Source organism: Pholcus phalangioides, unplaced genomic scaffold (assembly GCF_987345545.1).
Source record: "Pholcus phalangioides strain wild (caught in Gottingen) unplaced genomic scaffold, Ppha-v1.0 ptg000015l_1, whole genome shotgun sequence".
NCBI lineage: Eukaryota > Metazoa > Arthropoda > Arachnida > Araneae > Pholcidae > Pholcus > Pholcus phalangioides.
This window is the reverse complement of record NW_028301608.1, coordinates 29,419,440-29,445,099: the sequence shown is the minus strand read 5'-3', so window position 1 is coordinate 29,445,099 and position 25,660 is coordinate 29,419,440. Positions and strand designations below refer to the sequence as shown.

The 25,660-nt window shown below is 38.6% G+C and overlaps 1 protein-coding gene across 1 annotated transcript in view; it reads right to left on the bottom strand.

The window, feature by feature from the left end:
* LOC149075777 (nephrin-like) overlaps window positions 1–25,660 on the bottom strand; it is a 154,345-nt gene that overhangs the window by 5,577 nt on the left and 123,108 nt on the right. The window contains exons 17-18 of the mRNA XM_089243287.1: window positions 25,054–25,341; window positions 4,040–4,219 (exon numbers count right to left, since the gene is read on the bottom strand). Coding sequence (XP_089099413.1) covers window positions 4,040–4,219; window positions 25,054–25,341 — 468 coding nt within the window. The remainder of the gene's footprint in view (window positions 1–4,039; window positions 4,220–25,053; window positions 25,342–25,660) is intronic.

Genomic DNA, 25,660 nt, shown 5'->3' with positions numbered 1-25,660 from the left:
TCAGAAAGCATACGATAGGTGATCATGATGTTCAACTCTTAGCTGATTTTATCTGATATCTCTATCAATTTTGATAGAAAAAATTATATTGCGGGGCTCTTAACCAATGGGTCATGATCAAAAAACTTGGGTCGCAAAGACTGCTTAGATAGGTAGTACAAATCGACATAATAATACGGTTAAAAATTCATTTACTGCAGCACCACTGGTTGGCATTTTAATGAGATCGCATCGGTTTCTAGGCTAACACCCAGAAATTTTTCGTGGCCAAACGTTTTTACCCTCACGCGTAGTAATAGAGCATATGGTACACTGGAACTACTACTGACATCTACAAGAAATAAAAAATGTTCATTGCAAAATACCGTATTTGACAATTAGTTTCAATTATATTTCTATTCAACATGCCAAAAATTATATAAAATGATTTTTTTATATGAAATAATATAATAATAGCTGACAGAGAGAGAGAGAGTTCTTCGACAAACAAAAACATATCAACCGGTATTATTTCGTGTAAAATTAACACCGACCGATGAGCATCATGGAAATGCACAACTTTTCATGTCATGCAATATATTTTTCATTTGATACTGAAATCGGTTGAAAACAAGAACCAATTGTATTTCTAGAATTATAACAGATAGTTTTGCTTTTATACGATAGGTGAAAGCAGATGTTTTAGCTGAACTCGCACAAAATTCAGAAGATTGGAATTTTTCCTTCTATCATTATTTTCACTTTTTTTCGCGTGTTTGGGAATCATAAATCTCTTCAATGCCGGTCCGCGAAATTGTTCACTTGAAATTTCACTGGCCCGCAAGTCTTAAAGATGGAAGAACGCCGGTATAAAATGTTGCTATTTAATCGATATATGAAAAGAGATATTTGTTTGAATATTTAATATTCTCACAAAATTCACCATCTTCTGAGAAACTGTGTTGCAGATAATACACTTATTTCTGAAGCAGAATCTAATCATTTGAGCTGAATATTCAGAATTTAGTATAGTTCAATAAACATACAAGAAAAAAAAAACAACAGAATTATAGTTTCAAATCGAAAAAGCACGCATTACACATAATTTCAATCATTTCTCTCGATACATAATCGTAATTCTGCTGAATTTCTTGAGAGAGCAAAGGGACCTGAGCCTATGCGATCTCGACCGACTTAAAACCTGAGATAAAATAAAGTCTTCTTACAGTCTCGAAAACTATCCTAATACTCGAGCACAATGTATTCCAATCAAATATATACCAACCAAAGTTATTTCCGAGATCACGATGCCATTTCTCGTGCCGTAAACAAGAATTAATGCCTTCCAGGAGCACTGAAATCGTGTGTATGGCTAAATCTCTATTTCTCCATAAATAAAATTTTTGGATGAGATCCTTTGACACTCAACATCGATAGTGGGTTTGATCTCATATATATATATACTAAAGCCACATTCTGTGAAAATTTCCTTTTGTGTGTAACTCGAATCCTTCTACGAAGTCGTTCAACGTAATCTGGAAAAGAATATTTCGTCGTTTCTCATAAATTGAGAGCTGTGTGCTTACATTTCGTTATTCCCTCCTTTTTAAAAAAGAAATACGAATGCACTGCGTAAACTATGACTTATTTTCAATAAGATCCCGGTGAAGAGAAGGTTTATTCGGAAGCATTTCACATCCTCTGCCGTTTAACAACGATGCGTGAAAAGTTGAAAATTCCAAAAACCCAGTGGAGGGAGCGAGAGAAAATGAATGGGTTTGACAGTTCCGTTGGCAGTCCGGGAGCTACATTTCTGTCTGATTAAATTTCGAGCGCAGTTTCTGTATCAATGTAGTTTTGCTTTTCTCGCAACTCCTACTCTCACTCCCGCTGCCACTCTCATATGTTAATGGGGCAAAGACGAGATGCAAACGTTCTTGATGCTATTCGCGGTATCTAAGCAAACCGTTCTCTAGTTGTGTTCCCGTTTTCCCGCAGAAAGTTTCTATTTGCGTCCCAATCTTTTATCATCGAGGAAAAGTTCAAATTTACAAGGACCCCTCCAGCCATCCAACCGCTTTCTACTCCCGGGCAGCAGATGCAGTTGACTGCTGTTGAATAATTCACAAGGGCACTAATTGGGACATAAATAACCCCCGGCACGAACATTAAGACGTGGAAGAGTTTTCATACTTGTTCCCTTTTTAATGCGAGAAAGAGAACCAGGGCAAAGTACCAGAACGGTGTTACCGAGAGTTCAGACGGAAATTTCTCGGTGCTGTGAAATAAGTAATTCCTGTATTTTTTTAGGTTGATCAGAAAGTTTCAAACTCTACTCATAAAATTATTGTGTGCAAATGATTAAACCCGCTAAAAACTGGTCGTGCGGATGATAAAATTTATATCTTATAAGATATCCAGAAAACTGGTTGTTATGCAGATATAATGACTAAGACAGAAAAATTCGCATTAGCTTCCACTTGGACTCGATCTACAGTCCCCTCGCAGTCTGCGAGTTCGCTACTAATACACTATAGAATCAATGAGACATTCCCTACTTGTAGCGCATATGCTGAACCGTATCGTGCGATGCACGGTGACGAGAAGTCAGCTTGATGTCGTTTTGAGGCCACCGAAGGGTGACATGTTTGTAGAGAAAAATGTCTTCTCCATTTGCTAATACAAGACATGCAAGAAGCTTGTTGTTATGCACGGATGATGACTACTACTACCACCTTACCGAACATGTGGTGAGAAAGAAAAAAAGATCAGAATTTTTCTCTATTGATGAACGATATCATTTGTGTGAGCACTTAGATAGCTTCAAGAAAAAGTCCCCTTGAACTTATTCTTTGAGTAGAACATCGTAATTTCGTAATATGCAAATAGTACTATTGACATCGCGCGTGCTTGACTCTCTTCTAACCTGACACTTTGAACTGAGACCGGTAGTGTGTTATCACAAAACTGTGGTTCTCAAACTTTTTGAAGCGTAACATCCCTTTTGACAAGAATTTAACCGGAGAGCCCCTACTCCAAATGGAGTGAATGTATATGTCCCGGTATTTTTGGACATTCCAGACCTTCTCTTTTGCTGTTCCGAAAGTGCTTTTCGGACACCTATTTGTCTGGGTTTTAATTTGTGAAATCAATCATAACTGAAATCAAAATATTTTTTAAATATTTACGTTTTAAGTTTAGAGCCCTATGGACGGTGTCATCAACACAGCCTCAAGTTAGGACGGAGTGCTAAGCTTGCGTATCCTAACGGTACAGAGTGGATAACGGGTTATCTTTACTCATAACGGGGTCATCCTTAGAGATCATGGGCCCCTGGATTTTCCAGTAACCTTGCCAAGCAAATTTACGTGCTTACTCTCAAAAATTTCCAGATGCCATTTTTGTGAGGCTCCCGTGTTGTGTGGGGGGGGGGAGGGCATGAGTTACGACAACACGGACTCTTGGTCCTCATTACCAGACGCAGGATGAAAATATTCTCAGATTGCTTTCGTGCGAAAAATAATTTCAGTTGATTCGTTATATTTGCATAATATTAAGCGTTAATAGTTGGCAGTATAAAACATAAACATTTACTGTTTATATTCACATATCACTTAACATTCTGTAATTTTAATTTTAAAAAGCATATAATTTTGAAATTAAATAATTTTTTCTGAATTAGGAAATACAAGTACTGACTTCATACACCGGTTATTGCACATGTAGAATTCCATAAAATTACATTACATGATAATATGTATAGTAATTAGCTCAGTGAGAGTTAAGTAATGTTTTAGTTACCCTATATGTTTACTATAAGTTACGAAAAATGAAAACAAATTTAAAACTATTAGGAAGTTTTTATTTTCGAATACCTCTCGCAAAACCCCCCAAGATAATTAACGGGGCTTCCTATTGGGTTACGACCATAGTTTCGAGTAGGTTGATTCGAATCCTGCGGTGATGAAAGATGTGCTATTTTTTGAGGAGATTTCGATACGATCTAACACCAAGTCAATAACACAAGTAGAATATCTGCTTCGATTTAGGGTATTTTTACCTCGATTGTGTTGCCGTTTCTTTCTCTTACGCTTCCTCTGCATGTAACAGAAGATGATAGCACCGTTGACGAGGAACAAAATCGTGCCGGAAACGGATATAATAACCAAGAGGAACACAGGAACTCCACCATCTTCTTTCGCCAATGCATCGACTGCAGTGCTGGGCAATAGACGACTCACTTCAAAATAGAAAACATTGTATAGATACAATTCTGTGGTAAGTAATTTATAAAAAAACACAGATTTTTGAGCAATGTCAGTAAAAAAATTATATATATATATCAACTTCTTAATTAAAAAAAACATACAAACACACACAACTTTTGGAAGCCAAATGTAACTGGAAAAGGTGACTGGAAAGACTGAGAGCTGCTAGACATGGAAAAACCATGTAACTCTGAAAATATAATAATTCACATTTGACCGAAGCTGATAACCTCTCTGATTGAAATCTACAGATTCCTCATGCGTCAGAACTGTGCAAATCAACATAGTTGTTGATTCATAATATTATTTACTATTCGCTCAAAAAGCTCATTATCCACGAACAACTTATCAAATAAATTTCTTGATAGCATTAAGTTCAATGAAATCTTGTGAATAGATGTGTATTAAAGTCAACTTTTGAGGCAAATTTTACACATAATAATTTATTCCTATACACGGGGTGTCACAAATTCCTAAATATGTTGAAAATTCATAAAAAATAACTGGATTATTTGAACGGGGTTTCCAAAAAAAATTCTCACGAACGTGTATTATTTTCAAATTTCTAATTATTTTAAAAAATAGTAAAAATGTTTACTAGGCACTGCACGAAACCAAATCACAGACTACTGGACCTGAACCTTTCTTAAATCTCTTCTGTGTCCTAAACGCTCTTAAAGCTTCAGCCGGCGATTCGCTTCTGAGGTAAAACAACTTCACCAATAGCACTTAACCCATCAATGTCAACATCTCAATTTAAACCTTATGCAAACGTTTTAACAAGAAAATTCAGAAATGAGCTGTTAATCGTATACCCTGCATTTCATAGAAATCGTTCTCTCATATTTCCAGTGATTTGCTTTTGAACAATGGCCTCTACAGGCAAAAAAATTTATCTAATTCTTTTCCTATATTAAAACTAAAATAGAACTCTTCGTAAAAATTATATATTTTTTTTCAAACCCTATTCAAATATACCAATTTCTTAATTTTTTATGATTTTTCACACTATTTAAAAATTTATGGAACACTCTGCACTATCTATTCCTTGTAAATTAAAATCACTACAAAAACATGCTCCTATCTATTAGTTACAATTTCAAATCACTTAAAAACAATAAAAGAAAAATATGAGAATAAAAAGAAAAAGAAAGGAAAAAATTCTCACAAAAATGAAAGTAAAAATCAATGTGAGTGAAATTCCTAACATTCCTTTAGGGGAAAAAATGAGTGAAGTTGGAGGCAATGAATTTGTTTGAATAAAAGTTTTTTTTCGTCTGCATTTCTTCAGTACGGGAAAATATTTGCTTTAAAAAGAAGAAAACGAAATGAACATGGGTAAAAAAAAAGTAAGTATATATATAGCACAGCCCGTACATATTGCTCGGCTTGAGTTCAGTGAAAGTACAGACATCCGGAATGTCCGTCACGTTTCTGCGTTGAGTAGAGGCTTGGGAATGAAAACTGGAGTGCATACTGTGAACGGAATTCCCACTTTCAGGTGAAGGTAATAATGTTAAAATCGTGTTTATCTAGTAGTTTCACCACGCTTTTATCAATGTAATGAATAAGTAATACAATATCAACTTACCTGACGTTTTACGAAACGATAGAAATAGATTTTGAACGCAACAGTGGATCTAAAGTTTCATTACACTTGGGTGCAAAAATTAAGGACGAGACGGTTTTTCTAATGTTATGTCGTGCAAAAGTGTTCCAAATCGACACAAATAATACCATAAGATCCCGCAAGACGTAAGAACATGGGAAAAATAAGCAAAAAACTTTCCAGAAAAGGAATCCAATAGATTAAAAGGAAAGGCTATTGAAAAATTAGCTTCGAGCACAATTGGATAGAAGACCGAAACGTCCAAGTGACAAGAGACTGGCAAAGGAAATCCAGGCTTTAGTAGGGGATGTGATCAACCCCGACTGCTATGCAGGATTTACATCGTCTGCCTATGCTGAGTACAAGGCTGTCAAAGAGCTGTTGAGGCATTTCTGCCCATTCATGTTGTAGCGCCAATCGCAGCTCCGGAATCGTCGCTGGCGGCTGGTGACGTACTGCCAAGCGTCTCCCTAGTCCTAGAAGTATAGTTTCCCAACATTTTCTGTTCCATCGCCCCCTTCTTCAGAAAATTTTATCTCCCACTGCCCCCAACACAATCTGACCCATAGGATCCTATGTTATACCCATAGCTTCTACTGCCCCCCCCCCCGAAGATTCCATTGCCCCCAAGGGGATGTTAACGCCCACGTTGGGAATCACTGCCCTAGAGTGTCCCACACGTGTTCGATTGGATTTAGATCCGGAGACCTTGCCGGCCAATCCATGCGTTGAATATTTTCACTCTCTTACAGCTCTGTGGCAACCCCTCTACGATGAGGTGTAGCGTTGTCGTCCATGAAGAGCAACTGAGGACCCATAGCACCTCTAAAAAGACGCACATGAAGAAGAACCTCGGTAGAATATCGGGGGCACCAACCAGCAACTGAACCTTTTGGAAGATGTACGGGTACCAAGAATGATACTTCCTCAAACGGGAACTATGCCACCTCCAAACCGGTCCCAATCGATAATGTTGGACGGGTTATTTGAGTGTTCCCCGTTCTTTCCAGATGTGTATGCATCCAGGATCGCTATCATACTAACACCTCTTTCATCCGTAAAGCATATTCGACCTCAATTTTTTAGTTCCGTCCTTAATTATTGCACACCAGTGTTAATTCAAAGAGTTTGTTAACTGCAAGTTCTTTGCATCAGGATTTTGTTAAATAAGAGTTCATTATATCGGGGTGGGATCGTAAAATTTGTTATAAATGAGGGGTCATTACATCAGGATACGATCATAAAATTTGTTGAATGATAGATCATTGTATCGGGGTACGATCATGAAATTTGTTAAATGGAATTTATTTATATCTAGGTCCTATTTTAGAATTCGTCTAACAGGAGTTGTAGCGGAGATTTTCAAAAAAAAAAAAATCTTAAAATCAAATTTCATTATATACCGTTCAGATTCTGGGTCACAAGTGCATTCATCTGAATAATAAATTTTATCATGTCAGTAGGAGCATTTATCGTATAAAATGACGATTATGCATGATAACTGGAAACTGTGATGAATTTAGTAAGATTTGCTATGACGATTAAGATTTACCAACGACGTTTGGATATTATTAATAATACCGGTAAAATTGATATATTTAGGGTAATTTATCAAAAAAACGGGGATTATATGCATAATAACAGACCATTATGTATAATAGTCGGTTTTACCACATTTACCGTAACATACGACCGAACTACTTGGTTTCTTACAAAACATCTGTCGAGAAAGGTTCTGAAATTTCTTCTTAATATTAATTTGGTAAATTCAGTTTCATATCTAACGGAAATCAGACATTGAATTAGACACGGAAATATGAATATGAAAAATGAATGAAAGTCAAGCGGATTTTGAAAACAAAAAATTAAAAACAAAAATTGTTCTTTTGAAAACCAATACTTTTATTTGAATATCCTCTCCAAGTAAATACAGAATATTTAATAGAAATGATACAGTGAATAATAAACAGAATGGAATTTAAAAATATCTGAGCATTTCCGGATGCTTATATTTAAACATGCATTAGGAAAAAAAAAACGAATAAATACAGAAATGCAAAACAAATGCAAAACTTTTTATTCAAATTGTTTAAAATATGCAAATTTCGGAAGAGAAAGAATCCATATATAAATATCATGAATAATTCTTAGAAGAGAAATTCATTAAGGTGGAGGAATAAAAAAAAATTACAGGAAAATAGAAATATATAGAATTCCTAGTAAGTTCGTACATGGAATATTAAGTTACCAAATCAAAATCAGTTTACGTTGCTCGTTCTAATGAGTCACTTATTCAGTTATCAAATTACTCTAGTCACACAAAAAAAAAGAACCTAATACAAAGATTTCTTAATTAGCTGAGAGAGGAAAAACTACATGAAAGAAGTATTTCGAACATTTCTAGACAAAAGATAAGATAACATTGCCTCTGAGCATATAGAAATACTTCAGAGGTTGAAATTTCCTAATTAGTTCGTAAGATGGCTGTTATGTAAACACTTGGTGGTGAAGGGAATAAGGTATTAGTCAATGTTGTAATATGGTAATATCAATTGTGTAAACATTGCATAACTGAAAATTATGTCTGGAAATTTTTTTAAGGCATACAACGAAAATGAAAACGGGAATAGTTAGAGTTTACATGGAGTTTTTTATAGGTATTTTCATATCCACATAAAAATAATTTGTTATAACTTCTTTGCATTGAGGAATTTGAAAATGGTTTTTATCGTTGAATATTAAGGTGAGTAGGGCTCGGATGTTTTAAAAAAATTCAATTGCTGCAATTTTAATTTCTTCTTAGAAAAGTTTTTAAAAAAACCACCTTTTGAAATCGAAAACAAATCGAGCAATATCTGAAGAAGCCTTATCATTAAAACTGAAATCTTGGTTTTTGCAATCTCGTCAACTCTCAGTTTAGCTGAATAGCATTGTTGCTTTGCGTTTAATCACTTTCGTGCTAGAAATTATAACACATTTCAGAAAATCAAAGAATATCATCTGCACGAAAAATATTATCCGTACCGATTCATAATATTAATCTAATGAACTCCTGAGATAAAACTCCTGAGATCAAACGACAAGTTTGATCTGCAGGTGCAATTAAAATTCCTAAAATATGAATGATAACTCAAAATTGCTTAAAATATGACCAATGGTTCGAATGTACTTAAAATATGACTTGTCATAGAAAAAAATAAGGCATGCCATAAAAAAATGTGATATGTGATAAAACTCGAGTCCTAAAAGCAGTCTTTATCAATGGTTCCAGGCCAATGACCCGTTGTTCAGTCAAATTTGAGCTTTCTAACATTTTAGTTTCCTCTTAAGGGCTGTTGCTTAAACTTGTATTGGACAAATCCGAACCCTCGCTCCCCCAATATACTCGAGGCTTGTTGAGATGAAGCATCGAAAATATTTCGTACTCACCGTGAGAACATTTCATCATGGAAATGTGGATAATATTTTATCGGTATTAAGCGAAAGTTTGTCTTAAGGAGTTTCGGATGCATTCGCCGCTAATAACTCCTTGATAATAACTATTTAAACATTGAACCAAATGCTTTCCATCCAATATTTATGAGCCCTCTCGTATTGTCAATAAATATGCGCTTATGAGTTGGGATGGGGATATATTCAGTGTTTTTGGATGGAAAGTAACTGTTATCTCCGTGGCAGTCTAGAGCAGTGTTTCTCAACCGCCGGGCAATGGCCTGGTACCTGTACTTCACGGCCCTATCCGTACTTCACTGGCCCTGGCATCAGTCAGACCGAGCCATGAGTGGTTCACCGTTTCAGTTTTTTACCCATTTATTTCCCATTAGTCATGTGTATGAACAGGCCTTCGATTAATGAAAAAAAAAAATGAACCGGACCGTGGTCTTCCAAAGGTTGAGGACTACTGCTGTAAAAAGCAAATGTGGTCAAAACGCCTACTACCACTACTACTCAAACGTACAATGCGGCTCGCACGCAAATATTCCTAAGGGAAATTGCTAACAAAATCGCAGATGCCGAAATCGATGTAAGTGCATGTCTGGTCCTATCACATGCATGTAATCAGAGTTATCCTTGCTTACTGTTGCAGTGGTGCTGCCATCAGTCTCATATTGTAGAGTGAAGAAAGTCTGGAAGCTAAAATTGTATAGAACTACCTGTTCATCATGACACCGACAGCGAAAGCCTTACTTCTTCTAAAGCCTCCATTGATTTCTGGACACTCAAAAAAGTCAAATTCAAAATATTTTTAAGATTGAAAATAAAAGACGCTAAATAAGTAAGAATAGGTTGTAAAAATAGAGGTAAAAGTAAACTGAAACCCATGAAGCGTATGTAGTGCACATTCTGATGAAAGTTTGTATATAGTATATATGGATCATGGAGAAAAGAAAGATTATAAGGGGACGTCGTGTAGGAGGTGCGTCTCTTTTCCGGGAGATGGCGAAATATTTCTAAACCCTTGATATTGGAGGGGTATCTAATTAAAGCATGGAACTGCGGAACTTAAAGAAGAAGCCTTTATTTCGAAGCACACTCGAAACAGACAACCTTCCAGGACGGAAGCCACATTCCAACTCACGTTCTCTACTCTTGGAAAATAGATTTTCTCTTCTCACCTTCTTTTAGCAACGCATAAACAAACAAAGCATATTATGTGCTGTAAGGCCACAGAGTTAGTAAAAATATCCATACATGGGAAAATAGATTCGTTACAATCTCCCCCTCTGGCTCCGACGACGTCTCGGCGAGGAGCCAGTACGAGTCATCTTTCCTTTGGGAGTAGTTCCTGACGAACAGAACGGGAAGCTCCGGGCAACTGCTGACACTCCTGTCTCAGGTCGAAGTTCAGTTTTCGAGTCACACCGGTTCTGGGGACGTCGACTAGGGTTCGGATGCACTTTTGAAGGACGCCACTCTCTTGGGTTCCGGGTAACCACGGTTGTGGTCTCAGCATCTCGTAATGGAGTCAACTCCCCTTGGAATCGGTACTGCGTTACGGGATTCAAGACGAGTTCTTGTTTCCTCCCGTTCAGGAAATCTTCAGCTTCCTGAGTAGATTCAACGTTTTCAATGATCTTATCCAAAACATCATTCCCACTTTGGGACTCGCGGAGAGTCCGTGAACTCTTCTCCACTACAATGAAGTTCAACAGCTCACACTGCTTGGCTCCTTTACCAATCGGGCTGGATAGCTTATCAGCGTGGCTACCTGGACAGTTACGGGCAATATGACCACGATTTTTACACTGGTAACACACTATCTGATCCCAACATCTTCGGGCAACGTGTCCACGTCGACCGCAGTTATAGCAAGCATGCCTTCCTCGCAAGGTCGAGCGAGAATTTGAAGCACGACACTTTTCGTAGCCTTCTCCAGGGCCACCTTTACAGCGGTATACCCCGTCATTACCACTCTTGTTGATCTGGTGCTTGAGGAAAGGTCTTCCTCCCCCTAACTTGGAGCATCTATGAGATTGAGATTCTTCTGAGAAGGAATAAAGTTCTCGCTGCTCGATGAAAGGTATCGGGCCTCCCCCTGGCTTGAAGCATCGCTTGAACTCCGCCGGGGATGAGTCAAGTTCTCGTTGCTGAGAAGTAAGGTGGGTACCTTTATCTTCACGAAGTCGACACGAGGGTGACTCGGCAGGTAGTGCCAGGAGGGCACTGCTTTCAGATGGGCCTTCGACGAACGGATGTCGCTTCTCAGGAGCTTCAGAGAAGTACCACTTTCCTTGCTGAACATCCAGGACGATTCCAGCATCACTGAGAAAGTCGGTACCGAGGAGGGTTCGGTTTTCTCTGGCCTGTGGTAGCACCATCATCTCGGTGGGAATCACTTTACCTTGGACGTTAATGTCCACAGTCGTAGTTAGGACTTCGGCTCTACGAGCATATCCATCGGCTAGTCTCATAACGATAGTCTTGCGGGAAAAGGGCAAGCCATGTTCTTGTAGGAGATGGTATAGCTTCTCCCCTGCCACTGAATGTGTGGCACCCGTGTCAGCACACACTGCTCCGCGCCTGTTACAAATAATCACTTCGATAGCATTTTTTTGACGTCTCTCAGTTGAGAAACTGTAAAAGTCCAACTCGTCGACACTAACTTCTGGGGTGTTCATGGCAGGATTGCACGTTCGACATCGGGACTTGACGACACCAGGTTCTCCGCACCCGTAACATCTTAGGATATGACTGCTACTGGCATCTTTCGATTCCATATTAGGATGGGATGATAAACTGTATAAGTCCAAAGCGTTGACACTGGGTCCTGGTCTATCCGTTGGAGGATTACACGTTCGGCATCGGGACTTGGTAACACCAGATTCCCCACAACCATAACATCTTAAGACAGGATGACGTCCTGCATCTTCCGATTCCGGATTCGCACGTTGATTAGAATGAAAGTCTCTTTGTCGCACTGGGGACCTAAGGGGTTCATGTTGCTTTGACTGCAACTTCTTCCTCTCACATTGTATCTCGCTCTTTTTGTTTCGAAGGTTATCATAAGCATCAAGCTTCTCCACGATTTCATCAGGGGTAGTCCACTCACTCCAAACATCCAGAAAATGTTCTTTTACTTCGGGTGGAATCCTCTTCTTCATCTGATCCGAAATCATCAGATCTTTCAGCTCGTCAAAGTTGCTAATGTTCAGTTCGGACAGCCAGCCTTCGAAATAACTTTGGATCTCAAAGTGATAGTCCTTCCAGGTAATTCCAGGTGATTTTCTGTGCGTAGAGAAGAGCTGCCGGAACCTTTCCGCACTCAGCTTGAAACGGCGTAAGAGAACCTCCCGGATGTGGTCGTAATCATGGGCCTTATCTTCAGGTTCTCGAGCAATGAGCTTAGCAACTTCATTCGGCAAAACTCCCAGCAGATACGCAACCCAGTTCACCTTCTCCACTTTCAAGAATTTTAGCTGTCTTTCAAACAACTTTAGGAATAGCGACATATCATCATCACTCGGATTGAAATTCGGGATCAACCTCTTCACGTCGAACTTGGGCTGATCGATGAGAGCGACGGATGGCTCTTCTGCCGGTTGCGAGAGTCGTTGAAACTCAAGCTGCAACCGCATCTTTTCAAGTTCAAACGAACGTTCTCGTTCCTTTTCTTCGGCGATCCTAGCTCTTTCCTCAGCTATTCTAGCTCGTTCTTCTTCTCTTTCCTCAGCTATTCTAGCTCGTTCTTCTTCTCTTTCCTCAGCTATTCTAGCTCGTTCTTCTTCTCTTTCCTCAGCTATTCTAGCTCGTTCTTCTTCTCTTTCCTCAGCTATTCTAGCTCGTTCTTCTTCTCTTTCCTCAACTATTCTAGCTCGTTCTTCTTCTCCCTCTCTTTCTCCGATAATAGTAGCCAGCAGGGATTTCACGAATTCTTCCTCATAACCGGAGGACTTTGTTATTATGTGCTTGAGATCTACTACACGCGAATCATTCGGAACTTCCTCTCCTAATTCTAGAGCGAGTAGGATCAAATCACGTTTCTTACCTTTGGCCAAGTACGCCATTTCGATTTTAGGAGCTATCAGGAACCTCACAGTTGAGATCGAATGTCCGTTTCGTACTGCCTTGAGTTCGAGCCACGACGTTGGGCGCCAGTTTTATAAGGGGACGTCGTGTAGGAGGTGCGTCTCTTTTCCGGGAGATGGCGAAATATTTCTAAACCCTTGATATTGGAGGGGTATCTAATTAAAGCACGGAACTGCGGAACTTAAAGAAGAAGCCTTTATTTCGAAGCACACTCGAAACAGACAACCTTCCAGGACGGAACCCACATTCCAACTCACGTTCTCTTCTCTTGGAAGATAGATTTTCTCTTCTCACCTTCTTTTAGCAACGCATAAACAAACAAAGCATATTATGTGCTGTAAGGCCACAGAGTTAGTAAAAATATCCATACATGGGAAAATAGATTCGTTACAAGATTGAATAAAAATAATTCAATTTTTGACCACCAGGTGAAAAAGTTGTGATTTTTTTTATCACAGTTGTTGTTTTTTCCATGGTCCAAATAACGTATATACCAAGTATAGATGAAATGCGTCTATCAGCGAGGTACCAAATTGGTCAGAGTAACTACATTGATCAGACTAGTATTAATATAGTTAAGCTGAATAGTGTCGGTTTAATTACTGACACTACTCATGCCTATCCAGCGTCCGTGGTGATAGAGACATTTCATTTACACTTGGTATTTACGTTATTTGGACCATGGGAATAAAGCAACTGTGATAAAAAGATCATCACTTTTATCACCATTTTTCACCTGGTGGTCTAAAATTGAATTATTTTTATCGAATCCTTCTTTTCCTCATGGTCCATATATCCTATATACCAAATTTCATCAGAATACATCCATCAAAATTGGCGCTACATACGTCTGAGTGGTTTCAGTTTATTTTTGACCACCCTGTAAAGAAATAATGTACAGGGTGATCAGCGAATAAGCCCTTACTTCAAAATTAAATATCTCTACAATAAAGATCAATAGAATTATGCGGTAAACGGTACGTTCATTAGCAAAACTGTAAGAATGTTGTACAGAAATTTCGAAAATTTAGTTTTTTTTTTTATTTTTAAAAATTGAAAAAAAAAAAAACTGGAGATTTTGGGGTTCCGGAAATCCTCATTTGTGTGAAGAGAAACCACAGCATTCGCCTAAAGTTACTGCATGGGCTGCGGTATGCGCCAGAGGCATTATCGGCCCCTTCTTCGTGCGAGAAACGATTACTACTGAACGTTACATTACAATTTTGGAACTACGCTGCTGGCCACCCAAATTGCAACACCAAGAAAGACAAGAGATATCGCAACAATATTTATTTTGTAGATAACATGTTGACCAAGCATCAAATGATTAAATTTATAGACTTCTGTGAAGTATGGTTCCCGCCAAAATCAGTAGCCAGAGTAGCCGCCATTGTTGGAGATCACCGCTGCCACACGCCTCGGCATTGATTAAAAGAGACTTTGGATGTGTTTTTGGGGTACAGCAGACCAAGCAGCTTCCACGCGTTGCCAAAGTTGATCTGGTGTGGCAGCTGGGGATGTAATCTGGGTCAATCGTTGAGCAACCATGGACCACATGTTTTCTATCGGCGAAAGATCCGGAGAGCGAGCTGGCCAGGGAAGCAATTCAATCTGGCGATTGACGAAGAACCTTTGGACAATGCGTGCCACGTGTGGTCGCGCATTATCCTGTTGAAATATGGCTGTGGGCAAGCCCTGAAGGTAAGGAAGGACAACTGGCTCCAACACCTCCGAGATGTAGCGCTGGCTTTTTAAAGTACAGGCAATGCGTACTAGAGGAGTGCGAGAGTGATATCCAATACTGCCCCATACCATAATACCCGGTGCAGGACCAGTGTGGCGGTGCATAACGCAGCTGTTCAGCATCCTCTCTCCACGGTGTCTCCAGACTCGAATCCGTGGGCAACCACATCGTGGTGTTGCAGACAGAAGCGTGACTCGTCAGTAAAGACAATTTCATTCCATTGTGCCGTCCACATCATTCTTTCATCGCGCCATTGGCGGCGGAGACGTCTGTGGTTCTGCGTCAAGGGTAAACGAAGCAATGGACGTCTTGCGGACAGACCACTCTGCTGTAAACGGCGTCGAATGGTACGCGCAGACACTGGATGATGCGGTACAGACTGAATGTGCTGTGCTATGGTTCGTGATGTGGCTGAGCGATCCGTCACTGCCATACGCCTGTCATCACGTGAAGTGGTGCACTGAGGTGGATGCGATCGAACACGTCGGTCCGTCGTACCCTCCTGCATCCAACGATCACATATCCGCATTACAGTTGTTTGGTTTCGTCCAACACGACTACCGATTTCGCTGAAAGATAATCCACAATCTCGGTAGTCCACTATCCTTCCTCTGTTGAACTCGGATACTTGATGAAAAGATGATCGCTGTTTTCTACGAGGCATAATTGATCGTTTTTTTGAAAAAACCACAAGAAAAACACAATTGCCGTACTTCAAATCGTCGAAATCTCCGAGCCTTAAATAGCGCTTTGAAGTGGCGCCACAGGCGCGCGTGATGTGCGTCTGTGCTGAAATTCTAATCATTTGCATATCTCACCTCCGCTAATGCATGTTGTAAATTTCATATTATTTGCATGCTTCCTTCAGGGTGTTGCATTTACGGTGGCCAGCACTGTATTTGTCAGCACACATGGCGCATACCGCATCCCATGCAGTAACTTTAGGCGAATGCAGTTTCTCTTCACACAAATGAGGATTTTCGGAACCCTAAAATCTCAAGTTTTTTTTTTTTTTTTTTTTCAATTTTAAAAAATTAAAAAAAAAAACACTAAATTTTCGAAATTTCTGTACAGCATTCTTACAGTTTTGCTAATAAATGTACCGTTTACCGCATAATTCTATTGATCTTTGTTGTACAGATATTTAATTTTGAAATAAGGGCTTATTCGCTGATCACCCTGTATGATGCGCGTTATATTACTACGTTAAAAAAGTTCCGTGATGTATATCAGTTCCGTAAGTATAGGTAAAACCTGCTTATCTGGCGATTCCCTCGAACGGATTACCCTGTGCAATTATGCATTTTTGTCCTTTTTCATGCAAATATGCAAATGCGGATTGAAAGCCTTTTTTGTCACATCCTTCAGTACCTTCGTCGCTTCTCGCTGCACTTCTTCGGAACGTGAGAATCGTTGCCACTTAAGCAAAACCTTTACCCCCAGAAAAAAAAAAGCAAACACCATAAACCGCCAGATAAAAAGGATAGGCTGGTTATGAAGATTTCGTGGGCCCCACTCGTGGCCTGCAGGCAATATGCGTCTCTGCACCTGCCCATGCTCCCCCATATCTTGCTATTGATATATCATTTCATGTACAACAAATGGGGAAGTGTGTGTGTGTGTGGGGGGGTGAAGTTGTATGAGGGATCCTGCTGCTGGTTGGCTTGTGGTGTGGGTGGTTTGCTGGTCTTGGATGTCATTGGATTTTTCCACCGTGGCCCCCGTCTCCTGAGACGGACCAGCTTATATCCCCTTGTGGGACAGAGCGGGGGTCACGGTTGGTCTGGTGGTGGTTGTGAAGGCATCGGAATGTGATGCTCTGACAGGTAATCTGACATCAGGAGGGCTCTGTGAGTCCTTAACTTCCGTATGATCCGTTGAGACGTAAACGACCAGATCTTTGGAAGACCAAGTCGTGGGTCCTCTCCGATAATGCGCCGTCTTACTGGTCTTTCCTTAAAAGTCAGATTACCTATCAAAATACCACATTCCAATACATTCACAATCGGCTTATTCCCCACTGTTTTTGCTCCCTTGTGACTTTTTGCCATTACCCTCGGGATAACGAATTTGCTTAAGCGGCAACGATTCTCAGGTTCCCAATAAGTGCAGCGAGCAGAGACAAAGACACTACTACTACACACATACACCTCGCTCGCATTCCTCTGCAGAATTTCTAAGGAATTGGTACATGTTGAATGTGAGTTTGCTGCGTGTTGTGAACCTGATGTGAATTCTGTTTCTGTGCACTGCCTACTATGCGTATTGCTGTCATCTACCACTAGGTTTTCTAACTAGTTGTGAAGTGTAATGATTAGAGCCTGGATTATATGCACTAAAAAGTGGCAAAATATACTCTGAAAGATAAAGATATGAACTTAAAACCATCAAAATATGCACTAAAAATATCAAAATCAGCATAAAACTCCCAAAATATGCACTAAAAATCCCGAAAATTTGAAAAATTCCGAAATAGCAAAAATGAGAAAATATGGATGAAAAAATTCACCATGTAAAAAAACAGATATGGTTTCTAAAATGAATATTTCCTATCACTTAGTGCACATTCATTTACAAAAAAAAGTATTCCGACGTATACAAACTTTATATATGAAAATAACTTCTACATATTTTTCTACTTAGGCTGTGATCACACTTTAAAAATTTTATTAAAGTTCTGTCATAAAACTTGCAAAATTCAACCAATTACATCGCGCATCGGTTACATTCGAACGAATGTAACCAATAGCATTATTGTTTTTTCAAGTTTTATCAAAAGCTTTTTCAAAACTTTAATAGTGTAATCCTGGCCAGTAATAAAAAAACTTCAACACTATTTCTGAAATATTCATCAGTTTTGACCTACATCTAGAAATAGTCTTACAATAAAACAATTGATACATGAAAAATGCAGTACTACAAAAATTGTAGTACAAACGTTTCCATTAATTCACTAAATTCCACCAGCGGAAACCCCCCGCACCCGATGTTATGGAAATACTATAAGCAATATTTATTTGAAAAATTATTGAAAAATAGATTGAGAAACAAACCTTCAAAAATATGCACTGATTCTGAAAATTCTTTGATTTGATGCGAAAAAAGATCGAGTGCATATGCATTGGCATATAATCCGTGCTCTAGGATATGAGTAATGATTGAATAATTGCATCGTTGTAGGCCTGTTGCTCTCTGTGGCGAGACTTTTAAAATGAGATTAAAAGTTGCGCCTCCAAGCTGGGAACCACAGAAAACCAACTTCAGCCGAACACCATTGTGTCTGGTCGGCAGACGAAGAAACCGCAAGGTGTGACAAAAAATCGGTTCCAATCCGCATTTATATCTTTGTATGAACAATAACAAAAATGCATAATTGCACAGGGTAGTTACTTCGAAGGAAACACCAAATAAACAGGTTTTACCTGAATTTATTCATCCATAATAAAATAAGTCCCGGAAATTTTTGAGCGTACCAGTATATCATCTACAAGCAATTTGATGAGAAAATTTTTCAATTAATCCGAGCATCTTTCGGAGATGGAAAAGACAAATTCGAAATATACTCTCGAGATAAAATCTGAATAGGATTTTGAGAGCCGGAATTAAATTAAAATTTAATGAAATATGCTAAGGTTGTATGTTCAGCATCATCTATACGTAACTCATTCAGCTAAATACAAAGCCATTCTATTCGATATACCTGCCACTGAAAGAATTTTGCATATTTGAAGGGGGAAAAAATGTTTTGTCGTTGATTGAAAATCTCATTAATTCGATTTTCCGCTTTGTACAAGTATCAACAAATACTGATGAGAAACGATGTGAAAGCGTCAGATCGAGATCGAGTAAATTATGCAAATGAAACTGCAAAGAGAAATATTGCAATTACTATCTTTCAATTGGAACAAAGGCACTCGTATTTGAAGTTACAGACCGATTCTATAATCTCTCGTTCATACCTCTGATAATTTAAAACAATATATTCCATTATTAAGCTTCTCTTTGATTCCATCGAAAGCGCAATTTTTAAGCGAATTAATTTACGAATAGCTGATGCCCGCGTATCAGATAACTTTTTTTTTGAATTATTTAAATTTCAATAACGTAAAAAATTGTACTTCATGAATAACTGATCTCTTCCAGAAATTGCAATTATGCTACAACATTAATTTTTTACTCTCTGTTCTACTGGTATATATTTTCATTTAGACATTCGAATCGATGAAAAATTTATGATTATTGTATGTTATGGCGCTAAATTTGCTATAATACAGCTTCTCTGATGAAATAAAACGTAAAATATACAACAAACACATGAAAGACCAAACCGATTTACTACGAGTATTATTTAAAAGAAATAGATCTGGATATATATATATATATATATATATATATATATTACTGTAGTACTTAGATTGTTTAATTATTAAAATAAAAATGGCAATTTTTCATATAGAAAAATTTACATATAGGGATATCCCCTGTGCTCAAAATCCCGAATAGAAAGCCCTGTCTCTCCTGAGGATAACAAAAAAAAAAATCAAAGTTTCAAAGTTCAATATTCACCGAGATATTTGAATTCCTAAAATGGAGCAAAGTTGCGGAAAAACAGCGTTAAATGTGGGTAAAAGGGTTTTATCCGCATATATTATGCTGTTTTTTTCTCCTAAGTTTCCCCAAAATTCGAATTTGAATTTCTCAGTTTTCATATTATTCAGCGCAATTAAAGAAGTAGGTTTTATTTTGTTGGCATCAGAAGAAACAAAGAAACTTTCTAATTTTGTCCCATGCACCCCTGTATATATACACTGAAGAGCCAAAAAAACTGGTACACCTACCTAATATCGTGTAGGGCCCCCGCGAGCCCGCAGAAGTGCCGCAACACGACGTGGCATGGACTCGACTAATGTCTGAAGTCGTGCTGGAGGTAATTGACACCATGAATCCTGCAGGGCTGTCCATAAATCCGTAGGAGTAAGAGGGGGTGGAGATCTCTTGTGAACAGCACGTTGCAAGGCATCCCAGATATGTTCAATAATGTTCATGTCTGGGGATTTTGGTGGCCAGCGGAAGTGTCTAAAGTCAGAAGAGTGTTCCTAGAGTCACTCTGTAGCAGTTCTGGACGTGTGGGGTGTCGCATTGTCCTGCTGGAATTGTCCAAGTCCGTCGGAATGCACAATGGACATGAATGGGTGCAGGTGATCAGACAGGATGCTTACGTACGTGCCACTGTCAGAGTACGTATCAGGGGTCCCATATCATGCCAACTGCACACGCCCCATACCATCACAGAGCCTCCACCAGCTTGAACAGTCCCCTGTTGACATGTAAGGTTCATGGATTCATGAGGTTGTCTCCATGCCCGTACACGTCCATCAGCTCGAAGCAATTGGAACCGAGACTCGTTGGACCAGGCAACGTGTTTCCAGTCCTCAACAGTCCAATGTCGTTGTTGTCGGGCCCAGGCGAGGCGTAAAGCGTTCAATGATTCTCGTCAGTCGTCGTTGTTCCCGTTCTTGCATGATCTTTTTCCGGCCGCAGCGATGTCGTAGATTTAATTTTTTACCGGATTCCCGATATTCACGGTACACTCGTGAAATGGTGGTACGTGAAAATCCAAATTTCATCGCTACCTCGGAGATGCTTTGTCCCATCTCTCGTGCGCCGACTATAACACCACGTTAAACTCACTCAAATCTTGATAACCTGCTATTGTAGTAGCAGTAACCGATCTAACAACTATGTCAGACACTTGTGGTGTTACATAGACGTTGCCGACCGCAGCGCTGTACTCTGATTGGTTCCATATCTCTTTATTTGCATACGCATGCCTGACCAGTTTTTTTTGGCTCTTCAGTTTACATATATATAAACAAGCAGAATGATGATTGAATACACGATACAAAAAATACATGATAACATGCTATGGAAATTCAAGGCAGAAAAAATTCATAGATGAAGCAATAATAATTCCCTTACTATTGTCATTGAAATCCAACTTTACTCAGAATTTTGAAATCAAATATCTCAGTGAATGTTGCACTTAGAAACGTGGATGTTTTTTATTAACCTCAAAAAAATTCCAACTTTCTAACTGGGTTTTTGAGCGCAGGGTGTCCGTATGGATATGGAAAGTTATTTTTGTTATTTTAATAATTATACAACCCCATGCAACATGAATGACATATCTGAGTACTATACATTTATTTGGATATTTTTTTCTAATTTTCAATATGCCTCTAGTATCAATGGTTCGCCAGTAAAATGTATACGCCCTGGTATAAAAATATATATCTTATATACCTTATAACAATATATTTATAGCTATGCACCCTGTGTATATTTTGGGGATGGGGTTAAAGGGTCGCATTCCCTTTTAAATGAGGGGAAAAGCTAAAATATGATTAAAAATACTCTTTTATCATTTATTTATTAGAATTTTTTCCACACGTTTGATTATATTTTCTATCCTATATGCCAGTAGTAAATTTGACGTATCTCAATGCTTAATGTTTTAAAAAAGTTTTAAAAACATAATAAAAACAGCTTGCGCGTATGATAAATAAATAACGAGATCAATGCAACCACACAGTGTTGAAATTAAAATGAAGAAAACGGTTTATTTCATAAAATGAACTCGAAGACTCCATTTTTTCATTCCTATTTAAAATTAAAATTTTCAGATTTGAGAAATATAAATTATTTTTTTTATTAATAAAAAATTATGTACGGATCTGAAATCTTTTGCATCAATTTGTGAAAAAATGGACCGTCTCTTTCATTTTAATTTCAATATTTTGTGGTTGCATTGATCCCGTTATTTCATCATCCGCGCGCAAACTGTTTTTATAATATTTTATTTCAAACTTTTTTAAAACATTAAGCTTTAGAGGTATGTGAAAGTGAAATGCACTACTGGCATAAGATCAGGGCCGTCATTTCAACTTTTTCCGGGGGGGGGGGGGGCAAAGCACATGTACTCAATGTATGTATGTATATATACATATACCATTTTTGGTGTATTTTCAAAAGCCGGGGGGGGGGCGACGCGCCCTCCTCCCTGTTTCCCCTAAATGACGGGCCTGCATAGGATAGCAAGTATAATCAAACATGAAAAAAAAATTCTAATATATCAATGGTTAAATAGTATTTTTAATGATGTTTTATCTTTTCTCCATGTTGAAGAGTATGTGACGCCTTAACTGCATGTATGATCTCCACTATGTGAAGCGGATTAGTTAGCACTCGAAAACGGATACGTTCCACTAAGAGTACCCGTTTTATGGAAGAATAGAGAATCCAACAATTTTTGTAACGACTGATTATATATTGTTATTTCTAATCGTTAATTAATTATCTCGTAACAACAACAAAACCATCAATTAATTGTTAATTAATTGACGATGTAAGGACGGAATGGCGGGGTCCTCTGTTAATCAATATAAGGATAATCACTATAGTGAGAGCTGTAGCTACTCTCTACGTCCACGGCCCTATGAGAGAGTCGCCCTCGTACCAACGTCTCAACACGTTCACGGTTAAGGGATGACCCTCTAAACCAGAGGTCTCCAAGAGGTCTTCTTTAGTCGCGAGCACTGCCTGTACCCATGATCAAAAGAAGAGCACCCTTACGGCAAGTATGATATACCCATACATGAAATCAGGATGATTTCAATCCTTCAATGCGATTTGTACAAGGTGTTTACTAGGGACGTTGATCAAGAGTGCTCGCATGCACGAAATCGGAAACGAGCATCGAACACTCTAGATGCTTCAGAGAGCACCGTTACATCCAGTTAACTATTAATGAATTATAATTATTAATTAAGAATAGTCAAAGCCATAAGTTCATGGTTGGTTTATTCATTAAAAATGGACTTTTACTGTTTAAAGCCAATCAATTAATTAAATATAATTGTAAATTAATTCACTAGTTTATTATTAAATTACAATTATTAAATAGTTACAACTATAGTTGACTCAATTAGATTGTAGTTAAATATGTGAATATTAAAGGGATGAAATTAACTGCACTCCATTTTGAATGATGTCCGCTATAAAACGGATAGAAGTATAAGTTGCTTTGCATCAGTCCGAGGTTGTGAGAGGGTCTATCTATCTTTAAAACTGATACTTTGCGCTTCAAATTTAAGTGCAAGATATCCGTTTTAAAGTAAAGATTATTCGAATAAAAGTGTTTATAAGACGAAAAACGGTATTACAGTCGGCGCTGAATATAACGAACCCCTTCGTCCCGCCGAAAACGGACGTTATATTGAGAGAGTCGTTATATCGATAGTAAAACATATATGACAGTCGTTCTGTGAAAACATTTTGGACTTATCCTACCGGACGTTCTAATGGGATGGTCGCTGTAACGTGGGGTCGTTACAACGAGCGCCGACTGAATTTTGATAAAACTGAATTTTTCACCACGTAACGAGATGTGATGTGGTTCACTAGTGGTTTTTGCGATTACAAATCCTGTAGGATATGGGAAGAGCCACCACACGGTTCTTAGTTAGTTAGTTAATTAGTTGATTGTAATAGAAGTTTTCCAAGCTATGAGGGGCGAATATGTGCCAGCGCTTTTCCATTAAAAAAAATCTCTCAACAAAGGCCTAACACGATTAGAAAATTCATGCGTGATACACACAACAGGTAAAATAAACTTCCGAGTTGTTTTCTTCCGATTTCAGAAAACAGGTAGCAGTCGGCTGAAGTTGATTTTCTGTGGTTACTAACTTTGAGACGCAAATGCGAGCCGACCTCCTCGTTAAAACGTCTCGCCAAAGAGAGCAACAGACCTCTACCACGGTACTACTATTTAATCATTACACTTTACTAATAGTTAGAAAAATTAATGGCAGATAGCAGCAGTACACATAACAAGCATTAAACAGAAACAAACGTTAGGTTCAGAACACGTGAACACGTACACGCACATCCCGGCATGTACCGATTTGTTAAAAATTCCTTAGAGGAATGTGTACTAGGCGCATGTAAGGTGAAATAGTAGTAACAGCACATACGAATAATTCCATAAAAAAAACAATCTCTTTAGGTACAGAACACTTACACGGCACATTCCGTCCGACATGCTCCAATTCGTTGGAAGTGCCTCAGAGTAATGGTTATGAGGGGCGTGGGCGCTGTGTTAGAGTATTAGTAGTTGATTCTCATATATATAGCAAGTATTTTTGCAATGCTCCAGGAGCACATTGAATACTGACTGAGTCGTTCGAATACTGAGTCATCGTCTATATCAGGCTGATTAATATCTGCCTATATATTTGTCCGGCTAAATAACCAAACCTACCGAAATTACTGCCATACCGCGATTTACTACCGATTTATTTTGATCAGAGATATTTGTCTCTAGAGAAGGTCATTATATTTATTTCCGTCCTCATCTTGGACGATTCCTGCCAAAGGATATTGGGGCACCATTTATTGGTGGGACAGAAATGACTGGAACATCCCACTGCAGTCCAGACCTGTCATTCTGTGACTTCCCCTTATTCTGAAAGAACTGATGTTAGCCTCCTGAAGGATATTGAGTATGATTGGCTGCCCTTACGGCCCAAGGTCATCCTTGATAAAGCAGTACAACGTCTTTTTGAAAGAGAATAAAAAATATATATACACCACCTCCAGGTCCAAGTTATTATTTTAAACTAATACGTTTGTTTCATCGATAAAATTTTCGTTAATGCATACAGTGGGACCTCTCAATAACAGATACCCTTAAAGGGAGAGCGGCGTAAATCTGTCTGCTAATGGAGCAGACTCTTGAATGATACACATTGAAGACTGATGGCAGTGTCAAAAAAGTGTCCGTTATGGGAGGTCCCACTCTGGATCTAAATAGTTGTAAAATAATAGCAAACATTCGAATAGTTATAACGAAATGTTGGTCATCTTACTTGTCGTGTGAGCAGAAACGTTCTTGTCCGTGTAAGCACTTTCGCCGAGTTCATTGAAAGCCATCGCTGAGAAAGTGTATTCAGTCCCTGGCTTAAGCTCATTTATTACGAAGCTCGTAGCATTTGAAGGCAACACGTCAGCTATGTACTGGTCGGGAGAGTTCTTCGCTTGGTATCTGATCCTGAAACGTTGCGCTGTTCCACCATCGAAGCCGGCTTTCCAGGTCAACACTACCTGATCCGACGAGACGTTCTGCACAGTCAAACCTTTGGGAATGTCTGGCTTACCTTATGGAGAAAAAAAAATTCACAATGATTCATATTTTCAAATGTTTTTGCTAAATTATCGCAATTTATTGCGAATTATGAGGGGCAAAATCATTATATGATGAAATCCTAACGAGCCCCAATTTGTGTACATATGAGTGTTCATTTCGGTCTACCGATTTTCATTTTGGAAATTCGAATGTCGATCCCAGAGCCATCCATAAGAAATGTGAGACACACAGATGCGTTCGAATCAAACTCCATGCTTTGTAAGACCCAGCACAAGGAGTGATAATAATGATTAATAATGATAAAAAATACATATACAGGGTCCCTCGTA